Source organism: Solea solea, chromosome 11 (assembly GCF_958295425.1).
Source record: "Solea solea chromosome 11, fSolSol10.1, whole genome shotgun sequence".
Classification (NCBI taxonomy): domain Eukaryota; kingdom Metazoa; phylum Chordata; class Actinopteri; order Pleuronectiformes; family Soleidae; genus Solea; species Solea solea.
In genome coordinates this window covers 10,217,530-10,240,972 of record NC_081144.1, presented here as the reverse complement: position 1 = coordinate 10,240,972, position 23,443 = coordinate 10,217,530, and the positions used below count along the sequence as shown (strand labels likewise).

Here is a 23,443-nt window from a genome sequence, read left to right as displayed (position 1 = left end):
TCAACAGCCCTCATACAAATGTACTGGAAGCACATTAGTTGTGGTGCATATCAAATCAGTCAACTGATAAACTGATGAATTGACTGTATTTATTTGATGATTAAAACATGAATAAAGTAGTAATTTTTCATTACAATCTTTTGACAAGCCTTCTAAAACATGTCAAAATGCCATGAGGTAAAGCATTTGCACCTTCACAATGTCAGAAACAAGGTGAAAGGAAGAACCTCTTCCTTTGTAGCCAAAGTCTGGGTTTAGACCCACAGAAGAATAACAGGAGATATTTTTCTTTCATTCCCCAAACAAATATGATGATTTTTCCCAAACTTTTAGTTAAGATTTATGTGTGTAAATTGTGACACTATACGCACATTTGTGCTTGTCAAGATTTATATGGTGATTTGGGTCACACTAGTTTCCCATCTAAGTGGGTTCCCATAAAGAAAGTTTTGGAAACACTGGACCAATGTGTAACATTCAGGAGGCTTTACTGGCAGAATCAAATATACTATATATAAGAATGAAATAATGTAATAATAATCTTCAGCAGACCTTTAGTAATAGCTATTCCATGTGTTTCAACTAATTTAGTATGAACAGTATGAATAAAACGAAAATATATGAATCATAAAACAGAAATATGCAATTGTGACGATGTGAATGTTTGTGTGAGAACATTCCTCCAATTGTGGTCAGTGTGTTTACATTACAGCATGGCGAAACTCCTCCCGGTGACGTTTTTTTACGTCATTACGCAATGCCCTCCTGACCAATGAGAAGGTAGGAGGGTGTAAAGTGGTCTCGCGCCGGGTAAAAGAGATTTGACAGTTGTAGGTCTCTCGCCGACCGTACAGTAGACTTCCTTAGTGGGGCAGGGACCATGGCGGCGGCTGCTGCCTGCGGCCAACACTGCGCCGGGATAACGCCCGCTGTTACCGGCAAAAAAACGCACACTAACAGGGAACATAGTCGGAGGAACCGGGAGAACTCTCGCAGGAGACAAGCGGCTCTTTTGTTCCTCAGTAACATCTCCCTGGACGGGCGGCCAGTTCAGAGTAATGCAGCCGAGAATTCGGGAAGCCACCGCCACATAGAAACGGACTTGGAGGGAGCGGACACCAGCTCTGCGGTGGTGGCTGCGGTCGGTTTGTGTCCGGAGCTGTGTAGTAATAACAACCACGGTCCAATGTGTTTGTCTGCGTCCACGAGCTGCGGGAACGCAAACCTCCCCTCAGCATCGAAGACAGGGCTCCTTAACGTACCTCCTATCCTCGTCTTGCCGTCCGAGCCCGGGCTTAACGATGAGGGCAGCGCGGACGTAGTGCTGGGGTGCCGCAGAGGCTCCTTCCCTTCACCGGGCAACAGCCACCTGCTCTCACCGTCCCCGTCCAACATCAGCCTGCTTCCGTCGCCGCTCGGACCGCGGAAGTCTTCCACTCTGCTCTCAGTTCATAGCTGTAACTCGGTGTCCTCGGAGCCCAGACATAGGTAAGATTACGCAGACAGAATTCGCCTGTTTGTGTGTGATGTTCTCCGTGTAACTAATGACTACAGTCTGAACTTAATTGTCAGGAGAAGAGTGTTGTTCACACGCAGAACTTCATACAGGGAAACTGTGGCTGGACTGTGTGGTCCAGTTTAATTAAAACACTCATACAACGGTGTTTAGAACATGTTTTAGTTGCTCTGTGGCGATAGTATTGATATTCTTGTGTTGAAAGTAAGGAGAAGTGTATGTCACTGGTCGTGACGTGCAACATTACTCACCAACACGTAACTCTGGTTTTCCTCCGTGTCAGCAGTGAAGTCAGCTTTTGGCTTTTAAAATTAGTGAGTCAGGTCTGGTCCGGGTACTCCAGCTTCCACCCACAACCCAGAAGCTGCGGATCGGCGATTAGGTTAACTGAACACTTAAAATTGGTCATAGGTGTGAGTATGAGAGTGAATGGCTGGTCCATGTCTACATCACAGGCGACCTGTCCAAGGTGTACCCAGCCTTTCGCCCTGTGTGGATGGGATTGTGGAGGATTAAGCGGTAGAAAATTGGTTGATGGAAGTCAAGGATCACCAGTCTTCATAAGAAGGATTTGTAAAAGTTGACATGTCCTTCTTTTCCTGACACTGCAGATTAGATAGAGACAGTTGAGCCACCAGGCTTGAAAGTACTAAATTGTGTGTTGCTTTGTTATTCTGTCAAGATGCTGCCACATTGTGTCTTTTATGAAGACAATTTCAGTTGATAAAATGCCACTAAATAATACAGTCTCACAGCTACAACACAGAAAAAAATTGCAATTAACTAGGGCTAGGAGATAAATCAGTCTCAGGATTATGACAAAATTAAGGTTGATAACGATAACAATAACACACTTGGTTGCATTTGCTTTCTGACAGGAAACTTTGACTTTCAAAACAGATCCATTCTTTGTAGAAAGGAAGTGAATCCAGAGACGGTTGAAAACCACCAACAGACAACATGAAGTCAAACTCTCTGTGACACAGTAACCTAGAATCATCATAATCCTGGTGTTTACTGTCATTCCTTTGCTAAGAGTGGGAGAAATTGGATGGATGGGTGGGATGATGAATGAGACAAGAAAGATGCAGCCAAAAAAACAACAGGAGATTGATTTAATATCAACAGTGTTGTTTTGTGAGTGTGTGTGTGTGTGTGTATCTTACTCATCTGGCAGTTGTTCAGAAACTGCTGATGGATGGATCAGCTTTGTCACCGTGTTGGCAGGGCATCAGACCCTGAGAGTGTCGGGGAATCAGACCCTGAGAGTGTCGGTGCTGCAGCGATAAACACTGCTTAACCTCTTTACACTTAACAACAGGCTTTGAAATTATAGGAGATGCTGTAACAGCTCATCAGTCAGACTGCTGCATCAGCCACCAACCATCATCTGCAACTGTTGCTGTATAACGTCATGATACTTATTTACTGTGATGTTGCACAGCCAGTGCACTATTTCATGCCAAGTCGTTTCTCTTAAAGAAAACGTGCGAGAGACATACTTGTTAATCATTGATATAAATCATTAATGTGAATCCTGTTCAGGGCTCTTAGGGTCAGTAAATTAAAAGGCAGGAAAAATAAAAGACAGATAAATAATTCACTGTGATAACACTAATACAGACATAGAAATAGAAATATAACATTATACAAAATAAAATGAAATATATAAACATTTTAAAAGAGCTCAAAATACTGTAAATACAAACCTGTAAGCATAAATTGAAATCTTGTTTTCAGTTTACTGCAGTTGAGGGAGAATTTAAGTAGTCAAATTTATTGCATATTTTACTACATTTGAGCTAGTACAGTGCTTCATTTTGTTTTTGCCATCAGTCTCACTGTGGTTGGAAAAAGCTGTTATAAAAGTGGGTTGTATTTGTGGTGATGCAGTACACTCTGCTGTGGAGTGTTTTTTGTGTCTGAGCAGAGAGTGAGGATGGATGGAGTGTGTCTCTGATGATGCTATGGTGTCCACAGAAGAAGGTTCTGTCCCAAGTTCAGTTCCTCTCTCCTCTGTGTGGTGTTTCCATACCAGATAGCGATGACCGTAGGAGGATGATCTCTGTTAGTCAATAATAATAATCTTTATACAGTCGGCCTGATGAAGTATATCCGCTTCTGGGCCTTTTTTCACTGTGGCAGGGGTGTTCAAACTCCAGATCGGGTCAGATGAGACGTGAAGACCCAGGGACGTGTGACCTTCAGCCCCTTCCACCACAGTCCCTTTGAGGATATCGTTAACATGGCATTAGGTCTTTTGTTTCTCATTATTAATTACACCTTCCCCAGGAGTCCTTTTATTTTCGTCAAATGTTTCTATCCACTCAATTCTTTTCCATCTTCAAAAGACTTCTGTGGTAGAAGAACAACACTTCATAAATAACCATGCAAACATGTAGTCTAATGATGATGATTGTAGTAGTTATTAATCAGTGGTGAATCACTTGTGTTTACACATTAGCACAACCTAAAAGAACCCAGTTCTCCATTGAAGATGTTAACCCATCTCAAGAACCCTTCTCGAGCACCATGTGGCTGTTTTTGGTGTGAAAGGGATTTCGAGCTATTGTGGCTGTTGAGTCTGACAGCTGCCTGGGACTTCAGTGGCTGAATTTAAAGTCAGTCTCTCCTCCTCCTTCTCACCTACACACTTGCCAGTGTGATGATGTTGGGTCAGTCATGCTCTGTGTAGCCTCTCTCTGTCTGTTTACAAGACTCAGTGATTGAAGTCCTGCCAGCCAGCCAACCAGCCAGCCAACTGCTTCATTAGTCTACACACACACACACTCTCATGCCTGCAAGCACACTCATATACACAGACACATGTCTATAGTTTAGCTGGCTAACTGATTCTGTTGATGCAGTGATGCAAAACATTTGGCTGGTCCTAAAACCATTTGGCAGCTAAAGTGACTGATCTTTATGAAGTTTGTCAGTTTAGATTCTTCAAGTTCTGGACCAGTTCCATTTGTGTGTATCTGTGATGACGCCCTGACGTCTTTTTCTCAAACGAAACAAAGTAACATAAATTTGGTCATGATTTTCCATCATAGATAGATAGACATAAAGTATTTTGTCAGTATGTCTGTTATTTATAACACATCCAAATATGTCTTTTACCATTTGCGAATACCAACATACTGTATGCATATTTACTCAAAAACCCAGAGTAGAGAACCAACTACCAACAACCAGGTAGAAAATTTCACAACAAAAACAGGGTTAACACTGATTTGTCCACCTGAATTTGGAGCTCACTCCATTGGTGACTGTCAGTCAGTGTAAAACATTTTGCCTCCTGGTCATGATCAGTGCAATTCCTGTACACACACAGTTGACAGTTGTATCGTTCAGTAAACTGAAGTGGATACAATTGAAAGCCACAGCAATTGATTTGTATATCGGTGCCTTTGTGGACTGCCGTGCATTAATGTGCATAAATGGTTTTTCACAGAACCCTTTCATATTTTAAACTGTGTATTAGACCATACAGAAACTAATGACAAATTAATTGAGTAAACGACCATGACTGTTTTTCAAGTCAAAGAGTGGGTCTGGCATTAATCAACCATTAAAGCTGGTGATTTGAGGGGTTGTTGGCTTATTTCCATACTTCTCCTGGCTACATACAGCAAGAACAGATGCTTAACACATGTGAGTACGTGAGGAAACCATTTTGGTGGCTTTTGGCTGTTTAACGTTTCAAATGAAACCTTACTTTCAATTCAGTGAGGGATTAAAATTCTAATCTTAACATTTGCCAGGGTCAGGGTACAGGTAGTGTGAAACTACCTAAATAAATAAATTACTTTTTTAAAAAGGTTTGTTACTAAATGATTAGGTTTTGTTTGTCCTTTCTGTTCTGCTATTCATTATCTACCTGTGATAATTCTTGGCAGACTGACTGTGACCATTCAGGTTGATAAATCCTACATACATAAATCAATCCCCCGAGCAGTTTGCTATATTCAGTGTTGTTCAGCTGCAGTCAATGTGAATGTTGTCCAGTGACTAAACTGACCCTGACCCCAAGGATTTCCCACAATGCTTTTGACTCTGTTTATTTCCGCTGCACAATGCTATTCTTAGTAATTGAACAGGATCTCAGCTGCCTTCTCATACACAGATAAACCTTGCACAGATAACACAACTTGTAGTAAATCACTCACACAATTAGTGTTAAAATGATCCGTTATATTTAAATCCAAAGATATCTGCTTGTTATCCTATATGTTGTCTCTCTGCTCTGGCATATACTCCATCCAAACCATGATAATAATAATAACTTATTTATTATTATTATGATCTGCTTTCTCATATTGGAAGACCAGATTAAGGGCATTTTACTGCCATAATCTCAGTCACTGAAATGACAGCTCAGGTATTCTGTCCACTCTCCATTGTTTTCTCCTAACAGAGTAAACAGAGTTTTAGGGTGTGGTCATTCAAACTTGACCTGATTGTCGATGAGCTTTCAAAGTCTGCCTCAGTTTCTATCTCTCTCTTCCATGTTTTCGTTTGTCATGTTGAAGTTATTTTAAAGACTGAAGCTGCTCATATTTAACACATTTTTATTTTTTTTTAGATGATCACAAGCAGCACCGGTGACTGCTGACACTGCCACAGAAATAGAACCATCATTGTGATAACTGATCACTTTTAGACTCTTGTACACAGAGATATACATGTCTTGATGTTGTCATTGAGTTCTCTCTCTCTTTCTCTCTCTTTCACACGCACTGAGAGAAAATTAAGCTGTCTCCACATAATTTGGAGCGCTGAACTGCTTTGTTGCTGAAATTGTTGCCTGAAGCCGAAAAGCTATCAGATTCAACAGGAACGCTCATTTGTGCAGAGTTAGACACAAAGACTGGACTAACACACACACACACACACACACACACAAACACAATACACACACTCTCCCTGAACTATGAGAACAAACAAAAGAGATAGGAGATGGAATCTGACTGACATCATGTGTATGTCTTGGTGTGTGTATGAGTACGTGCATGCTTGTCTAAACATGCATGCCTCTATTGAAAACAGCTGAATCACACTGCCCTCCACACCCTGAATACACACACAAAACACTCTCACATATGATTTTTATTTCTCTCTCCAGTCCCTATGTAATTGTGCTTTTTAGAATGGGTCCTCACTAATGTGGTTGGATTTCAAAACAAACGTCACTGTTAAGTTTTCTTTGTTGAAAACAAGTAAAGAGTGTGTGATTCTCTACAGCTGTAGATCTGGCCCAGCAGTCTATCCGCCTTGACTGTTTTTGTAAAATATAGGCAATCACACCATACATGCGTTGTCATGTCCTTGTGCTTCTGTTGTCGCACTGCACCTGCACAAATCATTGACATGACAGATGTGAAATGACCTTCCTTTTAACTGAAAATGAATTCCCTTAACTCATGATGACCATGACTGTGTAAACCCTGACACACGCACACACACTACGTATATCTTATCAGTCACTTCCACATCCCAACAGCTTGAGCTCTCTGTTAACATATCAGACTGTTCGGGCTGATATCAAGACACACTTTCTCTTCTGTTCTTATACTTGCGTCATGTTAATAAAATATTTGGGAACTGTACTTATATCAATAAAAAGGTAATAATAACCTCACAGTAATATTTAATGACAGTAATGAATGATAACATAACTGAGTGAATAGAAATACAAGACAAAAGTCTAAGATGTTGTCTTACAAATGAGACTGATATTTGTACTTTAAATTATGAAATAGTTTTCAATTGTTGTCAATCAGCAACCCAAATGTGAGTCCAGCATCTCAAATGTAAGAATCTAGCTTTCTAGCATTATCATTTTTAACTGAATTTGGGTTGTTTTAGACTGCTGGTTAAATAAAAAAATAAAGACATCTCCTTGCAGGTAGATGACATTAAACAAGGTTCACGTAAACAGCCATAAACCAAAAAATAGCAAAACAAGCACTTAATAATCATAATTCAGTCACACACCTTGGGTGAAACATTTATTTTCAATTACATCAATCAGAGTCCTCCTTATTAAATACCTGATTTTTACACACCAACTGTATTTCACATGTGAAGTGTTGTTTGTTTCATCAGGGCCTTGTATTTAAACCATCATTGGCTCTTTCCGGAGTTGTCTTTGTGTGTTGTAACTGTGACACAGAAACTCAGTGCAATGCCAAGAGCAAGAAAGAAAGGGATCGGGAGGAGAAGGAGTGAGGGATTAATTTTTTCACTAAATCAGGTTGAAGGAGCAGAAGGAAGAGTCTGTTAATCTGGTGATGTAAAACCTACCACAGGCCTGCTGGGTAATGCTGAGTCTGTGTGTCAGTGTCTGCTGCTCAGTCCGATCCATGTGGTGTAATCTGTGCGACGGTCAGTGTCCATCTATTGGTGTCAGATGTGTGTGGACAGACTGTTCTTACTCACTACTGCCTGCTGGGGATTTAGGCAGCAGAACATCTAATCTATGACTGGTGGTTTGTTTCTTTGATCTCTGGGTGCTGTATGTGAGGAGGAAACAGCTGTCAGCTTGCCTATCAATATCAATATCAATATCAATATCATTGATCCTCCTGGATAAATCAGCAAACAGCAACAGGATGGAGGCTTTTTATGGCTTATATTTATAAAAAGAAATGTATGGCTTCATGGCCATTGGTTTTTTATTTACAGTTGTAAGGATAGAAATGAAAAGTATCATCAATTCATTTATAATTATATTTATTCATTCCTTAAATTTTGAAGCAATGGTGGTGGGGGGCAGGGTGGCAATACAAGGAAGATATGAAAATGAGAAGTGACAGTGGGGTAAATGAGGAGATTGGAGCTGTTGTTTATGCTGCACTCACATTTTTGTGGTGCTAAAACAGATTAATGTTCAGTCACAGCATAGAGATGAAGCTATGGTGACATCCATGCAGGATGCAGCTCTCCCAGCCTGTTGTGTCTTTCTTTTCTACGTTTTTCATATTGTCTCTTCTTGCCCAGGTGATTAACACGTCATTTCATCTAAGAATAACTAAGCAAATTACTACAATATTATTTACATGGTATGACAACTTGACAACACACATGCAGCAGCTCCCTTTTATGTTGCCACCTAGTGCGACAGCGGCCCCTCTGTTCCAGTGATAATGGCAAGTGACACAAAAATTATATTATTATATTTTAGCAAGTGGCTCTATCCTTTTCTCCACATTATTTTTCCATAAAAGGCTAAAAATGCTAAAACCGTAAATCCCATCTGATTTCTATAAGTGAGGACTTTGAAAGCATTATCTAAACAGAGTCTCTCTCACCTGTCTGTGTGAGGGGATTTGCATTAGCTTTGCCGATTTGTTAAATGCAAATAAAATGGTACAAAATAGATAGAAGATTGGGAGAAAGAGATTCAAATAAATCCCCATCCATTTGTTATAATCCACTTTAGCATATTAACAATGAAAGCAATGAAACAGCTGAAAAAAATAGAGAATAATCAGTGTGTGTGTGTGCGAGCGAGCATGTGTGAATTCAGTTAATTTTTACTAGTAACAGAACCAGTGGAGTGGAGAGATGGTGAGATGCAGAAGCAGAAAATATAAAAAGTCAATAGAATAGAAAAAAAACACAGTAAGTTAAAACAAAAGATAGATGAATGAGAGCTGAGGCCAGAACATATCCAGAATGAAAACACCCAATGTTATTTTTGTACTATTTTAAGCATACAATCTTCTGTGTGAGTGTGTTTTGACTAGTTTATTTTAAGATAAAATGCCACAAGTTATTATTAGACTACGGTATCGTTAGTGAGTCAAACCAAGTGAAATGACTCTTTCTCCCAGACAAATCCATCAGCACAGTCTCCAGAAACTGGCCTGCACAGTCACTGTTTCCCGCATGAATTAATGAAAATGTGGCAAAGTCAATTTTAACACCACGTTGCATCTGTACATCTGTAATCATCTAAATGTACTCCTTAGATTCAACTGCAGCAACATGATACCAGACAATACTAAAACAAATGAAGCTATACGTGACTGAAAGTAAATGATTGTTTTTGCTAAAACATTTTTTAATATTAAAAAGAAAATAATCTTTGAGAAGGTTGCAGTAAGGCTTATTGGATTAATCCCCAGTAAAGTAAATAATAATGAATAGCTCTTCCGATTCCCAGACTCCGTAAACATGTGACCAGCACGTGTCTTTATCAAAACACCGATCATCATCATCTTTATGCTCCGCTGCAAAGGAAATGGTACGTTGGATTTTTCCATTCCCACAGAACGGAAACTTTCCACAACATCGCAGAGAGATAAAGCTGACTGGTTCTCATGGAAATGTGCCACTGGTCAGACTGTTGTTATAGTGAAACTGCAAATCCTCAGCTCAGACACCAGGACCGATTTAGAGCGACTGACAGAGCATCAGTTGTATCCAAATCGTGTTTATGTTTGTCTGTGATGGTTTTCCTCACAGAAGCCTCTAAACTGAGTACATAGTTTAAAGGAGCATAAGTGTAGGGATGCGTTTGTTTTTATTATTTGTAGTTAATTGTGAGACTAGAAGTTGTTGTATGGCTGCTTTTTACACGATAGATAACATTGTGAGAACTTGTGTGTCTTTTTTGTGTAACTTGTGTAACTTTATGCACTGATACATAGTTGGATAGAGAGGGACAGAGTGCAGCAGTGTCCTCAGAGACTGTTCGCTCTAATTAGAAAGAATGTGTCTCTATGTCAGCCATTGTGAGCATATTTTACTTTTCAATAAATACCAGACACTGTCATCTTCACAAGCACTATCCTTCATCCATCCATCACTATCATCACCATTATCAGAGGCACTGGGCGATCGGCTCCATTCCCACACAGAAACATTCCACAGCATTCCAGAATACTTGTGAATGGCTGCTCCCATGGAAATGTAATGCTGAGTACATTCTATCATGTGACCATGGTTACACTAAGTATAGGATAATTAGAAATAGACTCATTGCAAAAGTGGCTGTTCTGGATATGTTTGCTTTCAGCCGTATTTATATCCAGAGGAGGGTGACTGTCTGCTTACAATCGTAACTGGAAGAGTTAAAACTGGACATTTCAGTGTTGTGACTCTCTGCTGCATTTTTGGTGGTGGTATTTATGGATGGTCAACATTTTAAAAGATGCTCCTCTCAGTTTGTGTGTCTCAGAATACAGGCAATGGTCCACAGAAAATCAGGATCAAATCAACACACAACTCCTTCAAACATCTGTGCAATGATGGTATTATGAGCACTGAGGATAGTGAGCAGCAGTGATAAACAGTGATTTAAAGTTCATGTGGTGTAGAATTATCCGGTCAGCCATAAAAAAACAGTAACAGATGCTCTCACACGTGTGTGTGTGTGTGTGTGTGTGTGTGTGTGTGTGTGTGTGTGTTCACAGTTGTATAACTGTTTCCCAGTGGGTCTGTTACCTTCATAGGCTTGTAGCTCAATATAGTCTCCACATTGTTTATTGAATATTTGTTCCATTCAATACTACATGTCATTTTGTGCTGTCAGTGTAGTGTTATGGAACAAGACATTTTGAATTTGGTTTGCTATTAAAAACAAATTGCAGCCTGCACACTGCTGGGTGATTAAATGAGATGTTCTTTATTTTTTCCTCTTTTTTGTGTTTGTTTGTTTTTGCTCATATTTGTTTTTCCTACATCTGATTAAATATAACTGTTTAATGATACAAAGAATAATACAAAACAGCGCTTCATTAAGTAACCAGTTATTGAATTTAGTGATTGGATTTATTCATATATTGAATTTATCTAATTCACATTTTGTGCCTGCACTGCAGTGCAAAATGCCGTTCATGAAATGGGACATCTAATAAAACCTTTGGATGAAAACAAAGTATTAGTGACATAGCAACACTTATCAGGTTTCTACCTCCAGATTAAATCCACATTAAATCCATCGTTTTTTCAATTCAAATTGTGTAAATGTAAACACGTATCATGTGTTGCTATTCAGCCAAAAATATCAAGATTTCATTTTTAGGTGACACATAATATGCTGGTCTATCTCATGTGAAACAAATTCATTGAAATGTAAATGCCACAACAGAGGCAGCAGCAGCTGTACTTTGTTTTCATCATAAACAGTGTGGAGGTTCAGTTTAAGCCTTTGACAGTATTACTAAAATGTTAAGTCATTATTAATCCAGTGACCTTTCAATGTATTCTTGTTTGTTTTGAGCTAAAGCTGAAGAATGAAGAAGTCAATTATTTGAAAAAAAAAAAAAAAAAGTTTAGCAAAGTGAAAGTTCCAATATTCAACAATTTAATGCAACAAAAGTCAGTACAATAACTGTGGAATTCCATATTATCTAATATTTGTTTTTGTAGTTTTCTACCATTTAATTCAATCCTCCTGGGCATGGGTGACATCGTTCTTGCATGAATATGTGGAGAAATGTCCTTTTATTTTTCAGATGTTTTTCTTTTTCCCTTCTACCTTTCAGAGTGTCCAGACTCCAGAGTTTGCATGTTTTTCCTCTCGTTGGGATGAAAATTACCCTCCTGTCCAACGTCTTGAGTCTAACCCTCATTTTTCATTTATTATTCAGATACAAACATTTCCCCATGTGTTAATGTGCTAGGAGATTATGCATGTGCCCCACACATAAATGTGAGTGTGGATCTATAAATGCACACTCCGTTAACATGCAATTGCAGTTTGTGTGTGTTCCTGTGCATGTGCGTGTAAGAATATGCTGCTGATGTCAATAACATTATGTAACTCCTGTGTTGTTTGTGAGCTCGAGCTCCATGGCCTGTTGTCACGTCGAGGTCTGCTGTTCTAATCCATGAGGTCGACATATCTGACCTCCACAGATTGATAGTCACAAATCAGCAGGTTTTGCGATGCAAGTGTGTTTTGACATGAGACCATTAATTGCCTACACTCCTGCCCCAAGAATGTTTTTGTGCAAATCCTCAGGAGTAATGAGGTTCTTTTCAACAATGTTTAGAATGGGAGTGCCTTTGGTTTGTATAGGATTTACTAAAAGCTTTGCTCTCTTCACTATTTTGAACACCATTAGCTATCTATTATTTCCAGCATTCAAGTCATCAAGTGTTGTGAAACTTAATGTTATCCCAACAGCATGGTCCCTGCTGTTGTTTTTCATGAATAAAACAGTAGCCAAGATTGCTGTGTTTGATTAAAAGCTTAGTTTTGTGCATCTGTGCACAAGTGTGTATTTATTTTAACTTTACTTAAATTTGCGCATCCTTTTTTTAAAATCTTTGTGTTGGTCTCTCTTTCTCTCTGGCAGGACACGCAATCTCTCTGGTGGTTCTCCCAGACCTCGACACACCAAGAAGATTCACTTCATTAAAAACATGAAACAGTATGACACAAGAGGCAGCAGGTGAGATGCATGCATGTTTACCACAACCTCAAAAAGTTCAGTCCTTGATGCCTTCTATTATGGAAAGTTTTAGTTTGTGGGGTCATTTTGGAAACTGGTCCCAGACTTTTGTTTTAAATGTTGTTTCATTGTATCCTCTGTGTTTCAACTGACAGAAATAAGTTAAGATCAAGGTAAAAGGTGAAAGTGATTAACATCATTTGGTTCCACTGCTCCAGCCAAATCCTTGTCCAGGTCGAAACAATGTTATGTTAGCATGTTGAGTGTAGAGTTACAGAACAGCACTGAAGCACAGACTAATCTGTAGGTATGTAAATGGTCTAAGACACGGAAATTATAAAAACAATAACCCTGAAAACTGCACTGTCGGGGTTAATAACTTCTGCTGTGTGTCGGTACTGCAGGAATACATTCAGTATGTTTTCATGTAAATTTGCTTCAAGCTATGGTTGTAGCTCAACTACTATGTACAAATAAACTTCTGCTCTTTTCCCAGTATACAAGCACTAACGGGAAATCAATTTATTAAATGAAATGTGTTTGTCTGCTGTGCTTGCTGGTGGTTGGTTTAGCTGACTTAGCTAGTTGTTAATATGTCAAGCACTGTCTGCGATTCGGTTTTTACAACTTTAAAATATCATACAATTATAAAACTCTTAAGCTGATTTCGCCACGTTTTTGTAAAAGTTGTCTTACGGTTCTGGGTACTGGCTTCTATTATTTTCGGGTTTGAGGGGTGGGAAATGTGAGGAACAGAATCCCCCAGGCCAGCTTAAGTCCAACTGTGGTCCAACAAAACGTATACATTCAATTGTAATTCAGCTCCCTATCACATTATCTGGCTGTGTTAGCCTGACTTTCAGACATTCAATTTAGTACTATTTCGGTTGGAAAAACATGTTTACATACATGTATCCTATAAATCCGGTTTTAGTTGGACTAACAGAATAACGTAGTTTCACATAAACAGACCGTGTTGGGACTCTTAACCCCAGCCCATTAAGACCCTTTTTATACTTCTACTGAGAACTAAATTCTCAGCAATAGGTCAGTCCCCCATTGAACAGTGACAGTGGACTATAAGATTGTTGTGGTTGAGCCTATAATCAGAACACTCCCCAGACACTTCCTTTGATAAGTGATTCTGAACACAGCCAATTGAAATGTCATCAAAGAGGCTTTACTTTCTACCCAAAAGGATTATATGCTCGCGTTACTTTAGGTATTAAAGTTAATACTTGTGCGTATGAGTTTGTTGAGGGACACAAGTCATAAATTAGGTTGTGTTACTACAGCTACAGTTTGTCTTGAACCACTGACCTTTATACATTCAGCTAACATGCAGAAATGTGTCCGCCTTTACTCTACAGCAGGTCATGAACTAAGCCATTCATTTATCTCATGGACCCTGGACAATGTCATTCTATGCTGTTGTGTTCTATTACCACCTACCCATGCAGGGTTTATAAATCAGACCTCTTGGTCAAAGTGATGCTGGACGACTCACCAGATAATCATTCAAGCTGATTGTTTTAAAATAGATCCAGCTAAGAGCAGCAGAGCTGTCTTTTGTAATTCAGCCAAGAGTTCAAGTTGTCACAGAGACAGTCTGTATGTTCCCCTGCACAGGCAAGTAAGACTGTATACACCATTCACTCAGTCTAATGTCCCAGTATACATTGTGGGGCTGTGGCACATGTGCAGAGAACCCAGGCCAGCTTGAGTCCAACTCTTGCCTAACTAAATGTACATGCAGTAGAAACTTGACTCCCCGTAGCGTTATATATCATAAGTCTTTACTTTTGACTTTCAACTGATTTTAACCAGTTTCAGTCAGACCGATACTGAGTATCAGATCTGCAGATTTGTAGCTGTCTGCACTGCCTGTGATGTCCTTTACATAAGGTACTATCAGGTACTATAGCCATATGAAGGTATTTCTAAGAAAGCTAACCCATTCCTATCAACAAAAATATGGCATCTTGAGTACAGACATGTTAAAATAGAGTCATAATGTTTTTCATGTTTTAGTTTGTAGCTCAGTAATTAACTTTTGGGTTGTAGGCTAACATCCCAGTGGGAAGATTGTGTGTTGTTGTTGAAGGTGATTATGGAATAATGTGCTCCCAGTGTTTTGAAACGTGTTGTAAAATGGTCAAGCAAAGGGGACAGAATCCCCGTGAGATTTGTGTTTCCAGCAGATCTGTTGTGATGTCTCTGCTGTTTCCACTGAGCTCTCTGGTGACTTCCTGCTCTTGACTTTCCCATGCATCATAGGGAGCAAGCATTTTGTCTGTGTGTGTGTGTGTGCGTGTGTGTGTGTGTGTGCATGCGTGGGTGTGTGCATGCGTGGGTGTGTGTGTGTGTGTGTGTGTGTGTTTTCCAGGTATTACTCGTGTTGTGGGGACCTAAATCTGTTTACACAGTCACACTATGGGGACAAAAAGCAAGTCCCATAACAAAAATGATTACATTTTAAGTTGAAGGCATGTTATATGGTCAGGATGAGGTGAGGGTTAGGGTTAGGCCAGCAGTAGATACAGAGTAAGTGTCCAGAAAATTAATGTAACACAATGTAATGTCCTCTGAAGTCATGGAAACCAGACTCTAACCAGTGTGTGTATTAAAGTGTAATAATGTATAATGCATCCTCACTGTTCTCTCTGCCATTATCAGTATCAAGTGGATGTTAATTTTGTTGTCAGCCTGGGTTTGCTTCTCTGCGGAGCTCAAACTCTGTGTGGCCTTCTGTGTTTCTAATCTTTTTATGCTGCTATAATTAGAGGCAACTGAGGGTCAAGTATATATACAATAAAATTAACTTTCTCTGTGTTCTTTCAGCTAACATATCTGACAGGTAGGAATTTGTGTCTCTGTTAACCACCTTGATAATGCTGCTTTGTGTGTCTGTGGTCTTTTTAACTGAGTGAGGTGGACATAACAAGTCACGACAACATAACCACTAATGGGTGTTTGTGTTTCAGAATCGTGCTGATCTGTGCTAAGAGGTCTCTATGTGCTGCCTTCTCTGTCCTTCCCTATGGAGAAAGCTTCTACCTCAGGTAATTAACGCACACACACACACTTTGCTTTATTGTGAAGCAGTATTACGGATGAGAAGTAATGCTGGCCACAGAAAGGAGGTAAAGAAGAAGACGTGAGATGTTTCCTCACTGAAATTTGGAAACACTTGAAGTATCAAGCAAAACACATTTTGCTGGTGGTGCTATAGAGGAATGCAGAGCTGAAACAACTCGTCCATTGGTTGTTTCATCTAACTTTGGCTCAGACACACTTCATTTCTCATCACAACACCCTGTGACTAATTGCCACCTGATTGCTCATGCCATGAGTCATTGATCTGAGTCGCTGATATTGTTTGCAACAATGAGAGCCAGAGAAAAAAGAGATGATGAACAAAAGGAGAAAATATTAAGTCCTAAGATGTGCATCTTTTTAAGGGTTTAAAAATGACAGTTCTGCATCGGCAATCATGTAAACCACCAATGCCTCTCATTCTAGTGACCCTACATTAAACCACCCAAGGAGAAGACACTCGTCAGGAAACATCTCCACCCTAGAGATGCTGCCGGGGCTGGAGGGTTTCCACCTAGACACCTATGGCAGGGTAGATAAACAACCACTCACACAAAGTTAGATGCACACAAACTGCAAGTATTCATGTATTTCTATGCTCAACTTCTACATCTTTTTCTTTTTCTTAGTCGGTCTCGTATGCCCAGTACCTCTACCCCACAAACGCTCTGGTGAGGCAGAAGCCATCATCAGCCAGTGACCTGACACTGCAGATCCCTGTGTCCAGGAGCGCACACAGCATGCCAGGCAGGGGTTTTCCCCCGAGCAGGCTGAACAGCACTGTGGGCTTAGACCTAGGTAAAAAAAAAAAAACATACATACATACTGTGTTTATATTGTTCACGTACTTGATAGTTATCATGATATATCTATAAGCATGCTGGCGCTGGCAGAAAACATTTTCAGGTTGTCTTTGGGGTGTTTAGACAAGGTGAGGTGCTCGCTCTGCTCCTCATGATGGCCCCTACTGGAGGTTGCCTTTGGTGGGGTCACCACACATACTCCATACCATTTACTGACCAACAGCCGCACACTTTATTGCAGGCACCATTTTTGAGATCCTGACCTCATGGCTAGGTTAAAGACACCTCACTGTTTTGTAACTCTGAGTTACAAAATAAGAACATTATCGTTGAACTAAAAATATAAACCCATCATTAACGTGTACACTAACACACACAAACATGCGCACGCTCACAAATAGACACATGCATTCGCACAGCTGTGTTGTGTTAATGAAAGGTTCCGTATTAGAGGTTTAGAGGCTAATACAGGGCTGTGTGTGTGTTTATAGATACAGGATGTGACACACAGGGTGTTTATACGTATATGCACATGTTTAAAATATAAAGAGAATGACGTTCTAGCACAGCTGCAACAACTCTGTTTCTTGATACTGCTTCATCCCTCCTCTCATCCCTCGTCCCTTCCTCTTTGTCATCTGGTATGTCATTCTTTGTTGGCCTGAAGTTACATTCATCCCCTCTGCCTTTACATCCCGGATAAATATAGACACACACCACAAAATCCAGCAACAAAAAAACAATACAATCAAAGTCCAAAAGGGGTAAATCACAGATTTATTATTAATATACAAATTTAAAGCACAAAATATGCCAAACAAGCCATTAGAAATGTAACAGGTTTTTAGTTCATTAGAAACTGTGAACTATATATTTAACTTATCATGTCAGAAACTGCTTGTGCCTGAACATTATGACAGGTGTGTTGTCCCATACGTAGAAATAATATATGAAATCCTGTTTGAATGTATATTGGCAACAATTTTAGATGTTGATTTATACTTATTTGTCTTGCATGTCCATTTGGGCTTATTCTTATTTTTTTGTATTATTGAACATGCTTATACAATGTGTGTATGCCAATAATCCCTCCTAAATGTTACACATTGGACCCTTAACTATCGATGTATTCAAATAAATAAAGTCAGAAGTTGAGTTTGAGCTTTACTACTTAAGTGATCATTGAATGGCTGACATGTTGCCAATTTTCATTTTGAATTTCACTTGAACATGATATGACTTTCAATTGATTTTTTAATTCCATTCAAGTCAATTTTATTTGTATAGTGCAGAATCAGAACATACATTATCTCAAGGCAATGAGCAAGCACTAGGCATCAGCGGAGAGAGAAAAAAAAAGATTTTTATTTTTTTAAAGAGAAACTGAGATTTCCCTCCTTTTAAAAACCGAGCAACTAAATAGAGTTTTGATATTATATGATTCAATGTTTTAAATTCCTCTGACCTGAGTGTGTGCATGTGTGTGTCGTGCAGGACTGGATGATGTGACTGACTACGACCCTAACCTCCTCAGTGACCACCAGTGGCCTTGTGGAAAACACAAGCGGGTGCTGATCTTTGCCTCCTACATGGTGAGAAGATGCTGAAACCTGCTGTATTTAAAAGTGTGTGTTGTTGTTGTAAAGAAAAAAAAAATATGTACAGTTTGAATATGAGTCAACCTGTATGTGACAACTGCATCTTTATATGCAGTCGTTAGCATAGACAGGGAAGACCGATTATGGAGGATTATAGACTCAGTAAATAATCGCTTCACTCACACACACAAGATCACGTAGGTCTTCTACATTAACTTAATTACGATGTCGATGGCGGCTTAGTTTCATCCCTTCACTGAGATGTATTAAAACTGAGGACACACACACACACGGACACACTGTATCATTGCTGTTTAATCCATCAGAGAAGATTACATCTGAGGTCAGCTGCCTTGTCACTGATATTGGTGTGTGTACGTGTGTTTTTTCTGGTATATGTGAACTGATATATGTGAGTGGAAGCCATTGCAGTATCCTAAGAAGTATACCTGTGCAAAACTGTGAGTGTGTGCCTGGCTACAGATGGTTCTTTGGGATTAGAAAGTTACCAAGACAACTGTAAACAGAGTGTGCTATACACAATTTCCTGTGAGAGACATGGTACAATCCTGGCAGTGCTCAGGTGACAAAAGACGTGTGCCTATCAAAGGCTACCCTTGTATTCTTAGCTATGTTCTGTTTGTTGTCTTAGTAAATGTTACAATAAAATACAGATCATGTGATCCACTCTGCCTATTTGTAGTTCTGAATATCTAATATGAGCTTGGTTTGGAGGGTGGCACAGCACAGTGGTTAGCGCTGTCGACGAGGGTTCTCTGTTTACGGGCTTCCAGTGTCTTTCTGTGTGGAGTTTACTTGTCATCCCCTTGTTTGCAGGGTTTTTCTTTAGGTACTCATCAGCTAGTACTGTCATGCTATATAGTAAAATACACACATGTTGTATAGACAGTGTAGTGTGCTCACAGTGAAGCAGCGGATACGAGAGGACAAGACCTTACAGTATATACTGCATGTCCCCATGAGGTTCATTTACATTCACTGACAGTTGTTTGACTTTTAAATGTGTCTCTACTTGGACTTTGATATAACTGCAAATCTCGTACTTCCTCTGTTTGTGTTCTGCCCTTCTTTTCTTAAGTTCTGTTTTCATTATCTTTTCGCCCTGTGTTTTCCAACAGACCACAGTTATAGAATATGTCAAACCATCTGACCTGAAGAAAGACATGAACGAGACCTTTAAGGAGAAGTTCCCTCACATTAAGCTCACGCTCAGCAAAATACGCAGGTAAAGTGTTTGGACTGAAATGACTAATGATCAATTTGGAGTCATTGAAATGGTTTTAAAATGTAACATGTTTTTCTCTCTGTGTCAGTCTGAAGAGAGAGATGAGAGTCATTGGGGAAGACTGTGGCATGCAGCCCGTCACCATCGCAATGGCATTTGTCTACTTTGAGAAGCTGGTGCTGCAGGGACGACTGAACAAACAGAACAGGTTCTTATATCACTACATGCTCATGAAATGCATCAGCTGCATTGCTGTAACACACAGCAGGAGGTTTATGTGGTTTCTGCTGTCCCATAAACCCCATAAACATCATCTCTGCCATAATCAGTGTCCTGGAAAATGATTATTTGAAGAGTAGAAATGTTCTTAAATTGTCTCATTGAACATTACTGTAATCACTTAAAAACATGTGTGACTGACTAAACTACAATTGGAGATGTAGTTTGAAGTGGTTTATTTTCCTCCAAGGGTATCCTTTTATTCTTCTTCTATCATATTGCAGAAAAAAAGCAAAAGATTGTTCAATAAAATAGGGGTTTTTATGAGTGACAGGCCAGTGAATGTGTTTCTACATCCTATATCAGTAGTAATGGAGTTTGAAATGTATTGGAGGAGTGTAAAATTAAATTGCTTAGAGAAATGTTGACAATGGGAGGAGATTATTGTAATCTGTCATGTAAAACCCAAAGACAAACGTTGAATAATATATCATGTTACTAATGTTAGGGAATATAACTGCTTCTGAAAAAATGTGTAGATGAATTTGTTCTTCAGACTTTGGTAAAAAAAAAACAAAAAAAAAAAACTGGACTTTGATGAAACTGTGGCAAATTAAATCTGTTCAGCATAACAAAACAAATAAGATTGGTAATAATCAGTGACAGATGTTACCAATAGTTACGCCAAACACTCAAAGAATGTATCGCTCTGGAAGCTCACATACTTTCAGTTATAAATTATGCATTTTATTAATTTTGACTTCATTCATAAAATGATTCTCAAAAATAATTTTGTAGCCATGTAGTTTAGTTGTGATTGGGGACGGAGATGCTGTGATATCCTTTTGATTTTACCTGTAAACACTGTTCATTTTATATGAGCCTGCATGAATGTTGTTGATCTGTATGTACATGAATGAAACCTGTTCCTGGTCCAAATTTGATTATCACGTTGGGCAGCTGCTGCAAGCTTCTCTCTGAGGAACAACATCCTGCCTCTTAAACTATTGTTGTTGTTGTTTTACAGGAAGCTGGTGTCAGCTGCTTGCATCCTATTGGCTGCTAAGATCAGCAGTGACCTCAAGAAACAGGAGGTCAAACACCTCATTGACGTAAGTCACATACACACGCACACACACACACACACACACACATAGGCCCTAACCTTAACCCAACAATAATTCAAATCTCAGCCCTGAAACTAAACCAGTTCCTCAGAAATGAGGTTCTGTCTCATAAGGACCAGCTTTTGGTCTCCTCTAAGACAACTGGTCCTGAGGAGATCAGTGCCAGTAAAGGTCCTAACAAATACAAGTACACAAACACACACACACACACACAATTAATGTGTGGCGAAGACCTCTGGCTGTTGGTCAGATCAAGTTCCTCTTACTCAGGAAATAATGAAGTGTTTTTACCTTAACAGGTTGTAAAATGACCTACAGCTTCTGTCCTTCACAGCAGTGAACATCGAAACTCAGTGTTGTTGCCCATGACCTTGACTCGTGCAGGAAATCAGCTAAGAAGCGACACAAAAATTATATATATATTTAATATTTAATATAATAAAACGCATCACAATCACTGTAAGGAAATAAAGGAGCTTCCAACTTGATTTAAACATAGAAAAGCTACAAAACAGATCATTTCATAGGCCAGTAAAAAGTCAACATGAAAATGAACGCTGCTTCATAATAGGAAAGACAAGTAAAGAAAATGTCAGAATGTAGTTGTTTGTGTCTCACTCTTTGGTGTCTTTGGTGTCTCTGTGCAGAAGCTGGAGGAGCGTTTCAGGATCAGCAGGAGGGAGCTGATCACATTTGAGTTCACCATCCTGGTCGCCCTGGAGATGGCGCTGTACTTCCCAGAAAGTAAAGTCATGCCACATTACAGAAGACTGGTGCAGCAGCAGCAGTTATAACAGCATCTGGCTCCACAGCAGAGCAGCATGCTGATCCCTGCCTCTAGGGACTCCAAGCACCTTTCAGCTCCACGACGTGACGGACCACTTGTCATGATGTCTGGCTCAAAGGCTCAGAGGTACTGAGGGAATCACCTTCCCCCGATGCTCACATTGCAGACACCAAAGTTCAGCCACACTGTGATGGTAGCAGGCCTGGTAAAGCCTGGCTCAGTAGTTTAGAGTGCAACAGCACTTTCTTTCCTCCTCCTAACACTGTGATCATGGTTTCAGCAACACCGTGATAATCACCAGATGTTAAAATCATCAGAAACTTAAAGAAAAGTACGATATTTTTTTTTTTTTTTTGCCAGATTTTGACTGCCATCATTTTTATAAAAAGAGCATTAAGATGAGGTCACAGTATGGGAATGATTAAAAGAAGCAAAACTACTTGACTGTAAGACAGCCTTGAAACATTTAAGCCTGTCTGAGATGCTCTAACCAAACCAGCTCTGCTGCATCAGCCTGTTCGGACAAATGTTCCACATGCTTCGCAGTCACATGGTTATAAAACTAAACGTTACTGCCAAGGACAAAACAAGTCAAGATCAAATTGTACTGCAACATTTTCAGTGTTGCAATAGCATTTAGTTGTTAAAAAAAAAGCAAACAGAGGCCTGATTCTGTGAAGAAACAAACCTGTACTGTTCAGAGGAAACACAGAGTTGACAACTCTGCGGTGACGGCAGTCTGATCAGAAGTGACCATATCGTTTCAGAATCACAATCAACTGCTGTGCTGAGTCACTGAACACGAGCATGACTTGTGTGCACTCGACAATCATTGCATCTCAAATCAACAGAGTGGTGAGTGTTTTTAGCGTGTGTAGCAGTTCTGTAGCACACATTCCTAAAGTGAGGGACAGAAGATTTTGTCTCGTTGTTACTGAGTTTCAGGCCGTGAAAGGAAATTGTTCCAGCACTGTATGTTCTTCGTCCCCGATGTCATTGTATTTTCCTTATCACTACACTTTCCCGTTTTCAAAGTTTCTCTTCTTGCTTTTGAACTCCCTCTCATTTGCTTCATGGTTGGTTGTGTCTTCTCTCATTGTATCATAATTTATGAAATTTAATTGAACAAGTTTCTTTGGGTTTCTGTGACATTTCCTCATCATTGTCCAGTTCCACACTCACATGATGAACTGCTGTCTGCATCCGTCAGAAGCTTCACCAGAGAGGCGTGAAAGTGAGACACTGCACAGAACACAGTGAGACACCTAACCAACCTTTAGTTGGTCAGGAAGTGGAGAGTTGTTTTTATTCTGCCCACAAAATGTTGTCCCCCTCGCTGTGAAGTTGTCCCTCCTCCTGAATAGTCAGCAGGCTATAGCTCCCTCTGGTGGTCTTTTACAAGCACTGCATCCTCTGGAGAAACATTGTGATCATGGGAAAAAAGTCCTAGAATCACTGAAAATAGAGAAGAGAATATTCATTCTTTATCTACCACTTGGGGAACTGGAGCTAATCCCAACTGACATGTAATTTACTTCACAATCTAAGACAAAACCATTAATGGTCTACGGGATTATGCTGGAAATGATCATGTACAGTGCTGTGAAAAAGTATTTGCCCCTTTCTTGATTTCTTTTTTT

The 23,443-nt window shown here is 39.6% G+C and overlaps 1 protein-coding gene across 1 annotated transcript; it reads left to right on the top strand.

Annotated features, from left to right (window-relative positions):
* Window positions 1-818: 818 nt before the first annotated feature.
* Window positions 819-22,935, top strand: cables2b (Cdk5 and Abl enzyme substrate 2b). Its single transcript, XM_058643541.1, has 10 exons — window positions 819-1,488; window positions 12,832-12,927; window positions 15,912-15,989; window positions 16,450-16,555; window positions 16,653-16,821; window positions 18,321-18,418; window positions 19,564-19,670; window positions 19,759-19,878; window positions 20,917-21,001; window positions 21,664-22,935. Exons 1-10 carry the CDS (start codon window positions 881-883, stop codon window positions 21,808-21,810), a joined length of 1,614 nt encoding a protein of 537 aa, XP_058499524.1. The 5' UTR covers window positions 819-880; the 3' UTR covers window positions 21,811-22,935.
* Window positions 22,936-23,443: the final 508 nt, after the last annotated feature.